Raw genomic sequence first — 13,489 nt, 5'->3', positions numbered from 1 at the left:
ACTTCTATATCACTGTCTTCATAGTTTCAACTGACAGACTGATTCCTTCATCCCCATATTCCTTTCTGTTTGTGACTGTATTACAACTAATACAAAGTTCCATTTTCTAGGAAAGTAAGATATCAACTGGTATAGTTGATTCTTACAAGAATTAGAAGAAACGTGTTTTACAGAATATGATACATAAAGAAAAAGTTGACATTTCACATACTCTTTTGTGAAAATTCCTCGAGGTCCCGAGGGTGTGCAATGACTTGCATCAAGTCCATGTGTTTCCAAAATGTTACGGGCAGCAGGACTTAAGCGAAACCTAAAAAGCAAAGGTACAACTGTATTAAAAGGGTACATACAAAAAAGTAACTCAGAATTTATTAAATAAATATATATACCATATTTAATTTTCCTAAAATTTAAATGCCAAAACAATTCTGATTATTAAAGTGATACAAGTCTTCTACAATAAGCTCTAAAAAGTAAAAATAATTTATCTAGAGAAGCAATAGCCAACAAGAAACATATTTAACAACTCTTTGCAGACACAAACCGACCCTCCTTCCCACTCAAAATCTGGTTTCCAGATGTGTTGGTATACAATTCCATTAACTCTGGTCAACATGATAATTATCAGGATGGTAAGACAGTTTAACACATCTTCAAAGAAAATGCTGCTTTATTGCAAGTATGTTATATTTGCTTTTAAAGTAATAAACCCTGAACTGATAACAATTTGCTCCAATTATTGTTTCATCCATTACATATTCAATGGAATTACGTACAAATGAAAAAATACTTTATCCATTTCATTTCATTGTTTAATAAACTATAATGTTATTTGGCAACTTAAAAAAAAGATACTACTGTAGCCAAAAACTGAAACCTATTAACATTTTTAACTAAATGGAAAAATATCAAATTGGGATATATTAGCAACATCCTATGAGTTAAAATTAAGAAAGAATTAAGTAATATGGATTAGAAGTGTGTAGGATAAAATATTAGGCATCATATTTTTCGGACTAGAAGATGCACCGGAGTATAAGACGCACCAAGATTTTGAAGCGGTACATTAAAATTTTTTTGGTGTGTGTGAAAAACAGGGTGTGCAGAGAGTTTGGTAGGCCTGCAAAGTGTTCCTAGGGGCCGAAGAGGGCACAAATGTGATGCGTGGTAGTGGTGGTATTGGGAAGTGAAAAATGGGCCATTTTTACAAAAACGGGGGAGTTTTTCACAAAAATGGGGCATGCAGGGGATTTGGGAGGCGTGTAGAGTGCTCTTGGGGGAGAGCAAAAACAAGCAAGAACTGTCCCATTTTTTGCAAAAAAAACCAACAAAAAAACCAACAAACAAACCCAGAACGTGTAGAGAGTTTGGGAGAACTGTAGAGTGCTCCTGGGGGCTGGGAAGGGCAAAAACACAGTTTATATGAAAAACGGACCTGTTTTCAGTCGTTTTGGTCCTCCCCAGCTCCTAGGAGCACTTTGTAGGCCTCCCAAACCCTCTGCATGTCCATTTTTGCAAAAGACAGGATGCGCGGGGCAATGTTTTGGAAGGCCAAAAATGGCTGTATTTGGTGTATAAGATGCATCCAGATTTTCTTTTTTGGGGGGAAAGATGCGTCTTATACTCTGAAAAATATGGTACTTTTTTTTAACTCCCTGGAATCTTTGCATTAGCATGTTTTAATTTACCTTGTCCACAACCAGGTCTATTTAGTTTTAAAAAAAAACCAATACCATTATTATATTGCCATTCATTGAAATGTTAAGACAACCAATACATCAATAGTAAATTATATAGGAAAAGATGTATTGCATCTATGCCCCTGATATGGAACACCTTGCCTTGGAGATGAAAATGATGCTACCGCTTGTTGAATTTTGTATGGCAGTCATGACTGAACATTTTGAGGCCTTTGATATCTAACACACAACAATAATACTGACACTAGGGATAAATTTGTGCTGCTGGAATATTTTATTGTTTTTTTGTGGATTGTATGGATACAGCAAATTGACTACTGATATATCGATTGTTTTGACAGTGAGTTTATTGGAGTCAGTGTTCTAAAAACACTGTAAATAAATAAAGTTTTGCACCAAAAAAGGTACTGATGTAAAGACTTCTTTCCACTTATTTCATTTACTATTTCTATACCATTGATAATGCACAGAGAAGTATAATTTTTAGAGCTGTAGTTACTACTATAGCACTGCTAGTATCACTAAGAATAAATGGACTGAAATTAGAATTTTTGAGGTTTCCATAAATTCTATTATTAGAATTCAAAGTACAAATTGTTGTGAGAAGTTAGGCTAAGATATAAACTCTATTTCCTGATTATTCTGTCACTTTTAGAATAGGATATTAAGATAGATATTTTTATGCACCAGGAACAATCTAGTTTCTCATACGAATACAAAATTCTGTAGAAGACTCAGTAGAAATATATACTGAAATACATCAGTCCATGAGATACCTAGAGACTTACTGTTCTTTTCCCTGGCGCTCTTCTATTTTATGAGCTAATGGGAGAGTTGGGGAAGAGGCTGTTGATGCTGATGATGTCACAGGCTCAGAGGATGCATCACTTGGTATATCAACTTGCTTCCAGTCTTGTCCTTCTTCTACTAGCAAACCAATTAGTGTACCTAAGCGCACATTTTTACTTCCCTCTTCCTTCTGAAATGGAATAGAAAACAGAATGCTGTAGACTTATGAAATTACCATGTTTTTGCCTCATTTAGGGAACAACCACATTTAAAAATTAAATCAATCCCAGTCTGCAAACATACAATAAAACTAAGATACTAACAGGATCCAATCTGGTTTGGTCATTGGGACCAGAGATTTTGTCTTCTGAGCTTTCGGATTCATGCTGGAGCCCATCTTTGGGGAACTGTAGGTGATTGAGGCTTGGGGGACCCTTACATTTGCTATTAAACAGAAAAGTGACAGCTAAGAAGCAGGAACTACAACTAGTTGCAGACCTCTGGAATGTGTAAATGTCTGCCTTGTAAATTTAGTCCTTGTTGGCACTAGGATGACTTCCTTTTTCTCCTTTTCCTCCGCTGTCCAGTTACACTTCCTCTTATTACCATTTCATTTTTCAAATACTGTTAGTGATCTTTACTAGAAAGAATTCATACATATAGTAAGAAATGTTTACACTTGTCTATCTGTAACTAAACTGAAAGATATAACAGATAAAACTAAACTAAAACTAAATATACCTATTTTTCCTTGATTTTGAGAAAATTAATAATCACTTCCCATTCTAAAAATCATTAACATATTATTGTTTCAATGAAATTACAAAAAAAGTAGAAAAAAATGAAGGTCTTGATTGAAAGAAAAGCTCTGATGATGCAACTCTGAAGGACTGACACAAACCACTATTATGGTTTCACAAGGAACCGTCAACAGTGGAAATCTTCCATTGTGAAAGATAGGTCCCATTATCTTAGATGGAGCCCTATTATCTTAAACTCCAGACAGGTATTTTCTTGCTTGATTTCTTCTTAACTGCCCAGGAAGGTATTTTATAATCCATTCATACATCAAGCTGTCTTTGATACTTATTTGCATAGCATAGTGAAGCAGAAAGTTTCAACTGCAGGTTTCATATCACGAACAGTGAAGTGTTCTGAATTTGCATATAGTAAGCAACTTTACTATATGATTTTGCTATAATAGGATTTTAACATGCATATAATAGTGCATTCAATAAAGACTTTGTACAAAATATGCTGACAAAAGTGCTTTTGCACAAGGCTTTGAACAGCTAGTGATCTTTTCTGTCATGTCTACTTCACTGACAGTATTTTTAATCTACAAATATTTGAGTCTCTACTATTTTTCAACTACTCATCAAATTGGTATTGCAAAAAAGATATTTACTCAACCTAAGAATTATGTAATGTGCGACGTGTTTCCCTCAAACCAAAGCATGGTGTTAGGCAACATTGTATAATCATATGATTTCAAAAGCAGATTTGTTAGATTGTTTTGTAAATTGCCCTAGTCTATACTGATTTGGTAGTATACCCGCAAATCAAATAATATATGCTAACTAAATAATATATGCCTGCTAACTGCAATCATGATAGTCCACATTAAAAGTTTATTTCCTTATGAATTTGACAATTTTCCATAAACAATATTTTCTATTCAAAATGGCTTTATTCACATGCACTTTTTAAAGGATATTTTTTATTTCTTTACAGTTTACAAAGTTTAGATTTCTAGCCATATGATTTATGCTTATTATAATTCCTTATATCCACAATTTTAAAATAAAAAAGTCCTCCTAAAATGAATCATCCCTAAATAATTCAATAAATATAACTTGAAAGTGAAAAAATAAAATACTTTCTAGGATTGTAGGAGTCCAGCTGAACAGACTTGTGGGACTGCAGTTGGATCATTGTTGCAGAAATCTGTAAACCTATTTCAGTATAGTATCTTTTTTAAATTCCGCCAATTATGGTTTTAAATTAGCAAATATTCAAAAATCAAGTTTTGATGTCATAGAAAAGAAGATAGTAGGAAAAATTGCTGGGTTTTTATTATTGTAAGCTGCCTGGAGTCACTGAGAGTGAGCTGGTCCCCATATCAATTTAATTAATTAATTAATTAATTAATTAATTGTCATGAAAGTTCTAAACATTCATTCAAGTGAATAATAATAATTCAGTAGTTTCACAAAAGGTAAAATAAGACCAATTTTATGCAAGCACACACATAGCCAAGCACATTTGTTTTTGTACTCCCCCTCTTCTCTCTTACAATTTAGCATCCTTCCTATTTGTAGAAATTGCAATAAGAATAACGTATAATCATTGTTGTTTCAAATTCTAGGAATTGTATCCTAATCTGGAATACTAGGTCAAGAAATTCTAATAAAATACTTAAAATCAGGAAAAATAAATCTTAATCTATTGAAACTTAAGTATATATTCTAAAGGTCATAATATTCTAAGGACCATAATTTATAGTAACTTAAATTACTCCTACCATTATTTTAGCTAATATGCCATCATCACTTGATTCCATTGTAACCACTGCTTTATCTGTTTCAATTTCACATAGGGCATCTCCAACATTCACCGTTTCTCCTGTAAATGAAAATAAAATTCAATCTATTTAATAAATTTCATAGGTTTTAATTCATAGTTTATATTAAATTTAGTTTGTATTTAAAAATAAAATCATTTAACTAAAAACACAATGAGTTTTGTTAAAAACTAATGAACAGATATTAAATAATTTGTTTTTAGATAAAGAAAATGCATTTCAGTACAAATACAAAATAAAGGATTAAGTAAATTAAGGATGAAATTAATATGGCTTGTGGCACTGAGTGAAAATTTATGTATCGCGTCCTTACCTTTATTGTTTGTGCCCATATGTAAAAAATGGTGAGAGAAGGAAAAGTGATACTGACTATTGGCTGATGTACAACCAGCTGTATTAGAATTGATTGCAAAGCAAATTTAGTATAGCAAGAATAACAGATTAATTGATCTATATCAACCCTTCTCCAATTTATTTATTTCCATATCTGTTAAGACTGCAACTCTCAGAAGGCTAACTAGGAATCATGGAAAATGTATAAATCAGCAACAGAAATCAGGAAAATGTATAAATCAGCAACAGAAATCAAGAATGAGACTGAGTCAAAGGAAGTTTACAGAAAGAATTTCATAGCAATATCCAGGATTAAAAGGAAAAAGTACTGCCTGGGCAACTATAAGAAATAACGCAATGTTCCCAAGAAGAAAAGGAAACCAAATTTATCTAAGAGTAAAGAAAAAAAAGACTGAAATTTTAAGACAGAGATTACTGTCTTGCGTCAATAAGGGATGCCAGGTAATTAAGAATAAACAAAATTATCCTAAGTAATAAATTGCAAGCACAGAAATTTCATGCAATCTGATATTTTAGTATTAAAAATCTCTCTAAATAAACAGTACTGTCCCGTTTTCCCTTTTTTAAAATACATTCACACAAAACAAATTTAAGAAGTAATCTGAAATTGCTTTGGAAGTTCCTAAACAGAGGGAAAATCCTATTAGAAATATGTATTTATTTTAAGAAGTTAAAAGCAAGAACTTAATAGGAATTTCTATATATTATTTTTAAAATGGAATAATTTAGCTAGCATTTTCTCCTAAACTCAATAACATGCTATTTGATTTCTGTGTTAATTGATTCAGAATTCTTCATTAACTACTGTAAAAGTTGGTTAGACACTTTCCATTTAAAATGAACTAAACTGGATAAGCTCCTAAATGGTTCTAGAGTTAAAACATCTAATATACTTCCTCTCTGGAAAATTGTACTAACAAAGTTTTGATTCTTTGTTGTTTGACTGACATTGTGTACAATGATTTTATTAAAAAAGGAAAAGGTCATTTAAATGTCTTACTGAAAGAAAGCAAACTGACCTGCCTAAGCCCTAAATTTGATTTCTCATAATTTTCCACATCAAAGACTTAAATATTGCACAATTATGTTAACAGCCAGGTCACTAAATGACATGTACAATTCTGACATCTACTTCCTCTGTTATATTTATGTAAAAACAAAATATAGAGAATATTGAAGGGTAATGATGTAAGTAGATCATGTTCCTTTGAAATGGCAACTGTAAACAACAGCCACTGGGAAATGTTTCAAAATCAGTATTAGATCACTGCAGACATTTCATTTAGAAGAGTCTCTAAAATATCTGAAGAAGAAAAAAGGAAAAGGAGGACAAGGAAATAATGAGGTACTTATCTATTCAGTAAATCCAACAATGCAATTTGTTCCATTTGCTATAATCAAACCATTGCTATAATTACAGCATGAGATTTAAGTTACGTTGGTGACCTTAAATACTTTTCAAGTTTTCCTTAGAATACTGCTTATGTATAAACAGAAAATGAATTAATAAGTTTCTCTTTTACATAATTTAATTACTTTCATTTATACCATAATCATAAATTGTTTAAACCATTCATCCAACCAAACATATAATGAGACAATGCAAATTTAATAAACATATGAATTAATGACATCTTCAATATTCTGTAAAACTGATAAAATTATGCATGCTAAATCCACAACAAATGCCAGTCATAAGGGAGTAGCAGCATAATAATAATCTATTTTTTAAGGAAAAAAGGAAATAAGAGTAGACTATACTTGGAAAGATAAAACATTTCAATGTTCAAGACAGCATTTTAATATCTCAGACTTACCTTCTGTTTTCAGCCATTTCACTATATTTCCTTCTTCCATTGTAGGTGATAAAGCAGGCATAAGGATTTTAACAGCAGGGATACCTAGAAGGAGAAAAAATATATCATCATATTGTTTCAGTTTCATGAGAACAGCCAACAAATTCATAGTACCAAATTCATAGAATCATATGTGCTAAATGCTCATGGTAGTGATTCTACAAGGAGCTGCTATGAGGACAATCTTAAGTGAAGGAACAGACTTCTTTACAGACTGTGAAGAAAGTTGGCCCATAAGCTAACTTAGTTGACCTAATATAATATCCTTAACAGCTACTCTATGGTGATGGAAAAGGTAGATTGGGTGTCATGTATTAAAAAGTGGAGTACAGAAATACAAAGCTAAATTCTGAAAAACAAAATCTATTCCAACAGTGTTCAAAAACTACTTTTACCAATGTTAGATCTGATTTGAGAAAGGAAAGCAAAACATTCTCAGTCTGTCTTTGGTATTTCCAAGAACACTGCTGATGGTCTAATTGACTGGGGAATTTGTAAGACATTAGTTTTTAACATAATCTTGTATATTGATCCCACATTAGGCTAAAGCAATACATAACAAATCCAAATTATATAAATCTATAAAGAAAAATTTAATAGTCCTTGAATTATGACCATAATAGAGCCTGGTCATCCCAATTGTAAGTCATGATGGTTGTAAATCGGATGACCCATGTGACTAACTCAATTTTGCAATCTCTTCTGCATCATAAAATGCGATCATTTAACCGTGGGATGCTGCAAATGACCATAAATGTGGGCCAATTGCTAAGCACTCAAAGTGTGATCATGTTTTCAAGGGAGAGGGGGAGGGAGGAGAAGGACCATCAGAATTTGAATCCTGGTCATAAGTACTCACGGGAGACCCTCAAAACTTCAGTCACTAAAGCAATCAATCATAAGTCAAGTAGTACCTGTAACTGACCTGTGATATTATTTAACACTATTAGAGCTAGCAAAGAAATTATAGGTGTAGATTAAGAAAGAAAGGTCGTTTGACACGACGTTGCAAAAGCAGATCGTATTGTGAAATGTGATCTCATTTTAGATGGGTAATCAGACTGTGAATGGACAGAATCTACAGAGACTTAACCTGCCAAGGGCTTTATTTTCAGTTCTTATAAGATATTGTAAATGATTTACCTCCCCCCTTCCAATATTAGCTTGCAATTCTATGTTAACAGAAGAGGGTCAGAAACCCACTCCTCCTCACCGAGCAAGCCACAAAGAACCCCTCTGCCTAATGAATTGAAAGGGTCTGAAGAAGAAATCTCTCTTTTTTTGCAACCATGTAGAACATTCTCCTCAAACATATTCATTAACCTGCATGGGATTTTTCGTGACCCGTCAAAAGCGTGGAGGACAAAATCGCGCTCGACGAAAGCGCGCATGTGACGTCATCACAGCGCGATGAAAAAAAATTAAAAAATTAAATTAAATTAAATTAAAGCAAGCCGATTCACATAAAGGTAAGGGTTAGGTTAAGGGTTAGGGTTAGGTTAAGAGTTAGGGTCAGGTTTAGAGCGTTAGCGTTAGGTTTAGCGTTAGGTTAAGGGTTAGCGTTAGGTTTTTCGTTACGTTAACGGTTAGGTTTAGGGTTAGATTTAGGGTTAGGTTTGGGGGGGTTAGGGGAAGGTTTTAGCTTTATTTTTACATTTTTCGATCACAGCGCGATGTTTTCGTCGCGCTGTGATGACGTCAAATGCGCGCTTTCGTCGAGCGCGATTTTGTCCTCCGCGATTTTGTGGTGGAACCGGGATTTTTCATAGTCTACTGCAATTTGAATAACTTGTAATTGAAGTAAATACTTTATTCTTGAAAGGTGTTCCTTACATTTTTGAGGCATAGGCTTTGATTCAAAGGTAACCTTTTATTTGAAGTGATATCAGAATGGTATAGTCCACCTTCTCTTAAGTCTCATAACAGATATAGCCATTGAGAGACAGACTTGTTAAAGCTTGAAAAAAGAGATCAGGGAACTCCATAAATGTAGGCCAGCAGTTCTCAAGCTGTGGGTCGCGACCTCTTTGGGGGTCGAACGACCTTTACAAACACTAAGACTATAGGAACTCTAAACTTTAGGCTCCCCCTCGCGTTCGTCAAAATCCCCTGCGGATGGGCTCCGGAGTGATCGCTGACCGCGCAGAGCATCGTCGCGGCTCCATGTCATGGAAAACATAGTTGCGTGTGCACACCTCATACAATTACAGCCTTGGCGACTTCGTAATGGCGGGAAATTCTTCTCAGACGCCTGGGCTTCTGCAGAAGTTGCTCTCCAAGGCTTTCCAAATCTCTCCGAAGGCAAGAAGCGGCTGCCAGCGAAGCTCTCAGCGATGGCAAGAGTCCCGCCGCAGCACCGGATTCAGCAAAGTGGCTCAAGCAGCAACGGGACATGCTTGGGGAAGGGAGAGCTGGAACTGAGTGCCTGGGACTGTTTCTGCGCCACTGTAAAAATTTCTGTTTTTACTCTCCCTCTCCCTCCAGAGAGCCTATGCCGAAAGACGGGGGGGGGTGTTTGAATGTGAGCAAGCGGACGGTTTAGTGGCGTGTGAGAAAGCCCCCCCTGCCCGAATGAGACAGATGGAGAATGAAAGGAGATAGCGTCGGGCAGTGGGGGGGAGCATTGGTCCTATTATTGCTGGAGCTGCTTTTGCTGACTCCAGCATGGAGGTGGGACTCTTGCCATCGGTTTAGTGGCCTGCCTTCTTTGCTAGTTTGGGCGGGTGAAGAAAGGAGGCATGCAATAGTCGAGGGTGAAGGTGCTCCCCTTCGCCCTTGGTGGCAGGGGTGCTTTATCACAAGCCTCCTTTCTTCCTCCGCCTGCCTGAGCAAAGAAGGTGGGCCACTAAACTGATGGCAAGAGTCCCACTGCCATGCTGGAGTCAGCAAAAGCAGCTGCAGCAACAGCGGGACCAATAGGGGGTGGGAAATCCATGCAGAGGGAGGAAAACGCATGCATTCCGCACCCCCTCCATTGGAAACGAGACAACTGTCAGAAGGGGGCAGCGCATGCCACGTGGGCTTGTGCAGCAGCCAAAGAACAGGATATGAGTATGTGTCTGTGTGTCTGTGTGTGTCTGTGTGTGAGTGAGAGAGAGAGACAGAAAGAGGCACAAAGAGAGAGAGATGGGGGAGGGAGGAAAGAGACAGAGAGACAGAGACAGAGAGAGAGGAAGGGAGGGGAAAGACAGAGAGATACAGAAAGAGAATTACAGAGAGAGACAGAGAGGGAGGAAGGGAGGGGAGAGACAAAGAGCCACACACACACAGAGAGACAGAGAGAGAGAGAGAGAGAGAGAGAGAGAGAGAGAGAGAGAGAGAGAGAGAGAGAGAGAGAGAGAGAGAGAGAGAAAGAAGGAAGAATTGGTGGCTGTTTTGTTTTTTCTTTCCTTTTTTTCTTTTTAAAAGAAAGGTATTCTTTCCAGTTAGAGCCGTGAGCCTGCTCTTAAACTTCCCAGACAAAATTTCATTTATTTGTAATTAGAAATAAATATTTCACAATATATAATTACATATTGTTTTTGTGATTAATCACTATGCTTTAATTATGTTCACTTTATAACAATAAAAATACATCCTGCATATCAGATATGTACATTACGATTCATAACAGTAGCAAAATTACAGTTATAGAGTAACAACAAAAACAATTTTATGGTTGGGGGGTTCACCACAACATGAGGAACTGTATTAAAGGTTTGCGGCATTAGGAAGGTTGAGAACTACTGCTGTAGACAAAAGTACACTGAAAAAAACATTTCATAAAAAGGCAATGCTGCCAAGAATGCTGCATGATTGACAAGCCGGATTCAGCAATTCAATGACACTTTAGCTCTTGGGTGTTTAACCTTTTGGTTTGCCTCAGCTGCACTGAGGGAAGAGGGAAGAGGAATTGCCTTGGGCAGCATATAAAATATATTATATATACATATAATGTGTATGAATGTTTATGTGTACACACATTAATATAATGTATATATTAATGTACATAATAATGTTAAAAGTTTATGATCTTGTGAGATTCCAGCTGTCCAGGGCTGTTGGTTGCATATACCAATTTTAGCCTTTATGCACATACAATATCATTATACTGAATGAATAAATACCCAGGAATCTTAAGAAGCAAAAATGGAAAATTGCCAAAAACACATTTTTCTCTGCAACCAAATTAGGACAGATCATTTAGATATTTGCACTGATCCTTTATTTAATGTTTAATACTATCCATAATAATAATACTATTATTTAATGCTTATACTATCATCAATGAGAAACTCACACTGATTAAAATCTGTAGCTCCCCATTCCCTCTGCTTCCAACTTTCCCTGCAAACTTTCTCACTGACTTTCTAGGCAGAGATTACAAATGGCAATCATATGATTGCAAGGCACTTGGTACTGGTTATAAATGTGAGCCAGCTGACAGCTACCCCAAAAGGCATAATATGACCACAGTGATAGGGAATTATGTTTTACAAAGCCTGCAAGTCATTTTTAAAGCTGTTGCAACTTTAAATTGTTGTTAAACATTTGATTGTATGTTGAGGACTACCTACAGTTCACTTTAAAATGAAATCTGTATGTCAATTTATTAAAAAGTAATATACCATACTGAGATTGGCTCAAGTATATAAGACTATTAAATCCTCACTTTAGAATGTATCTGGAAATAAGCCTCAATCATCATAGTCAGATATTCTTCCTATTAATCATCTGCCACTTTATCTTTTTTATACTGAACATTCTAAATATGAATCAATATACAATATTGTGACCTTATTAAATCTAATATATGCATGAAGAATGCTGAAAGTATGGAATATGGCTGTACTATAAATATAATGCATCATCAAAACACATTTTGACCTTCATCATTCTGCCAGAACTTAGCCACTATTTTACAAATCTTCCCCTTAATATGTAACATGGAGCAAAATGCAGAAGCAATGCTTTGCTTCTCTATATATTTAACATTTACCCTGCACAATTCACTCTTTGAGGACATATTCTAGAGAATCTAAAATATGCTTATTGATAAACATTTCATTTCACAAAAGGCAGTCGGCCTGCTCTTGGGATGCCTGATTTAACCTTATTAAAAATAGTTGTCCTTTTGGCCTACGTGATATCAGGAAGACAAACTTCTAAAATTACTTCGTTGATTCTGAAAGGAAACCTTCAGGGGGCTGAAAGAAATGGACCTACATTAATAGAATGCCTAAAGCTCATTCAAGCCGCCTCAGCCACTTACAAGATCCTTCTTTATACCACGGAATCAAAGTAATACAAACTTTGCATTGAGCTCCTCATCCTGGCTACTTGGCACCCGTTCCTATTCCTTGCTAGTTTCTTGAAGCACAGCCCCATCCTTGCTGCCTTCACCGGTTCACCCAGCCGAACCCCCGGTTTAACAACAAACGGCCAAGGCAGCAATTTTCCCGGGAATAGTCAGGTGCTCACCCAAGGTTTCCGGGGTCGTATGTAGGAATTTGCAACCCACCGCCTGGGACAAGGAACCGAGGGGCGCTCGCATTAAATTCCTGCCCAGCAAGCGATTGATCTTCCCTCCGCAGCGGTGGATCAGCCATAAGGAGGCTGCCATCTTTCCCCCCTTTCCCTCCCCTTCCGAGGCCAGGCTGTCTATCGCATTGCCTGAAAAGAGTATTTCCCTCCCACGGCAAGGTGTCTTTTCTGCCTGAATTCGCGCACGAACTCGGTAGTCATACACCAGCCATGCATTATCTGAAGAGGGGGACTTTTGTGAAAGCGTAATTTGCACTATTAAAGCCTAAGTTGCATTAAATAGGATGCAGACTACGACTTCTTTCACTACATATTTTCTATTTCAAGGTGTTTTGTTTTTTTTAAAAATGAACACAGCTTCACCCAAGTGTAGTACACTTCCTCCCAGTATTTTAAGAGTGTTTGTGAGATACAAACATCTTCCCATGACACGCCTCATTTCTTTATTGCCATTTCACAAAGGGCATATAAATGAATATACTATAATAGCATCTCTGACATATTCTATACTGCATATTAGCAGAATAGTAAACATCGAAGCAAATTATGGGTGAAAAATATTAAGTGACTGATCGGTTCGATCTAATCAGTTGTTGCAGAAAAAAGCTTCCTTTAGAAGTCCATTCGGTTATCCAGTAGAACTCACCGGGTAAAAGCAATCGCGTAATGCAGTTTGGCACCAG

At 36.0% G+C, this 13,489-nt stretch overlaps 1 protein-coding gene across 2 annotated transcripts in view; it reads right to left on the bottom strand.

Annotated features, from left to right (window-relative positions):
• Positions 1-13,489, bottom strand: part of PDHX (pyruvate dehydrogenase complex component X) — an 82,483-nt gene that overhangs the window by 22,570 nt on the left and 46,424 nt on the right. The window contains exons 1-5 of one of the 2 annotated variants that reach the window (XM_087719687.1): positions 12,744-12,918; positions 7,245-7,328; positions 5,014-5,114; positions 2,489-2,679; positions 212-310 (exon numbers count right to left, since the gene is read on the bottom strand). In XM_087719687.1, the coding sequence (XP_087575813.1) occupies positions 212-310; positions 2,489-2,679; positions 5,014-5,114; positions 7,245-7,328; positions 12,744-12,885 (617 nt within the window). In that variant the 5' untranslated portion in view covers positions 12,886-12,918. Of the gene's footprint in view, positions 1-211; positions 311-2,488; positions 2,680-5,013; positions 5,115-7,244; positions 7,329-12,743; positions 12,919-13,489 lie in introns of those variants that run through there. The other variant, XM_087719692.1, reaches the window with a different exon arrangement.

The sequence above is a fragment of the Thamnophis sirtalis genome, unplaced genomic scaffold (genome assembly GCF_051295495.1).
Source record: "Thamnophis sirtalis isolate CommonGarterSnake01/CBP01778 unplaced genomic scaffold, rThaSir2_p1.2 scaffold_1, whole genome shotgun sequence".
In the NCBI taxonomy this organism is placed as follows: Eukaryota; Metazoa; Chordata; class Lepidosauria; order Squamata; family Natricidae; genus Thamnophis; species Thamnophis sirtalis.
The sequence above is the reverse complement of the archived record's forward strand: the minus strand, read 5'-3'. Positions and strand labels throughout refer to the sequence as shown.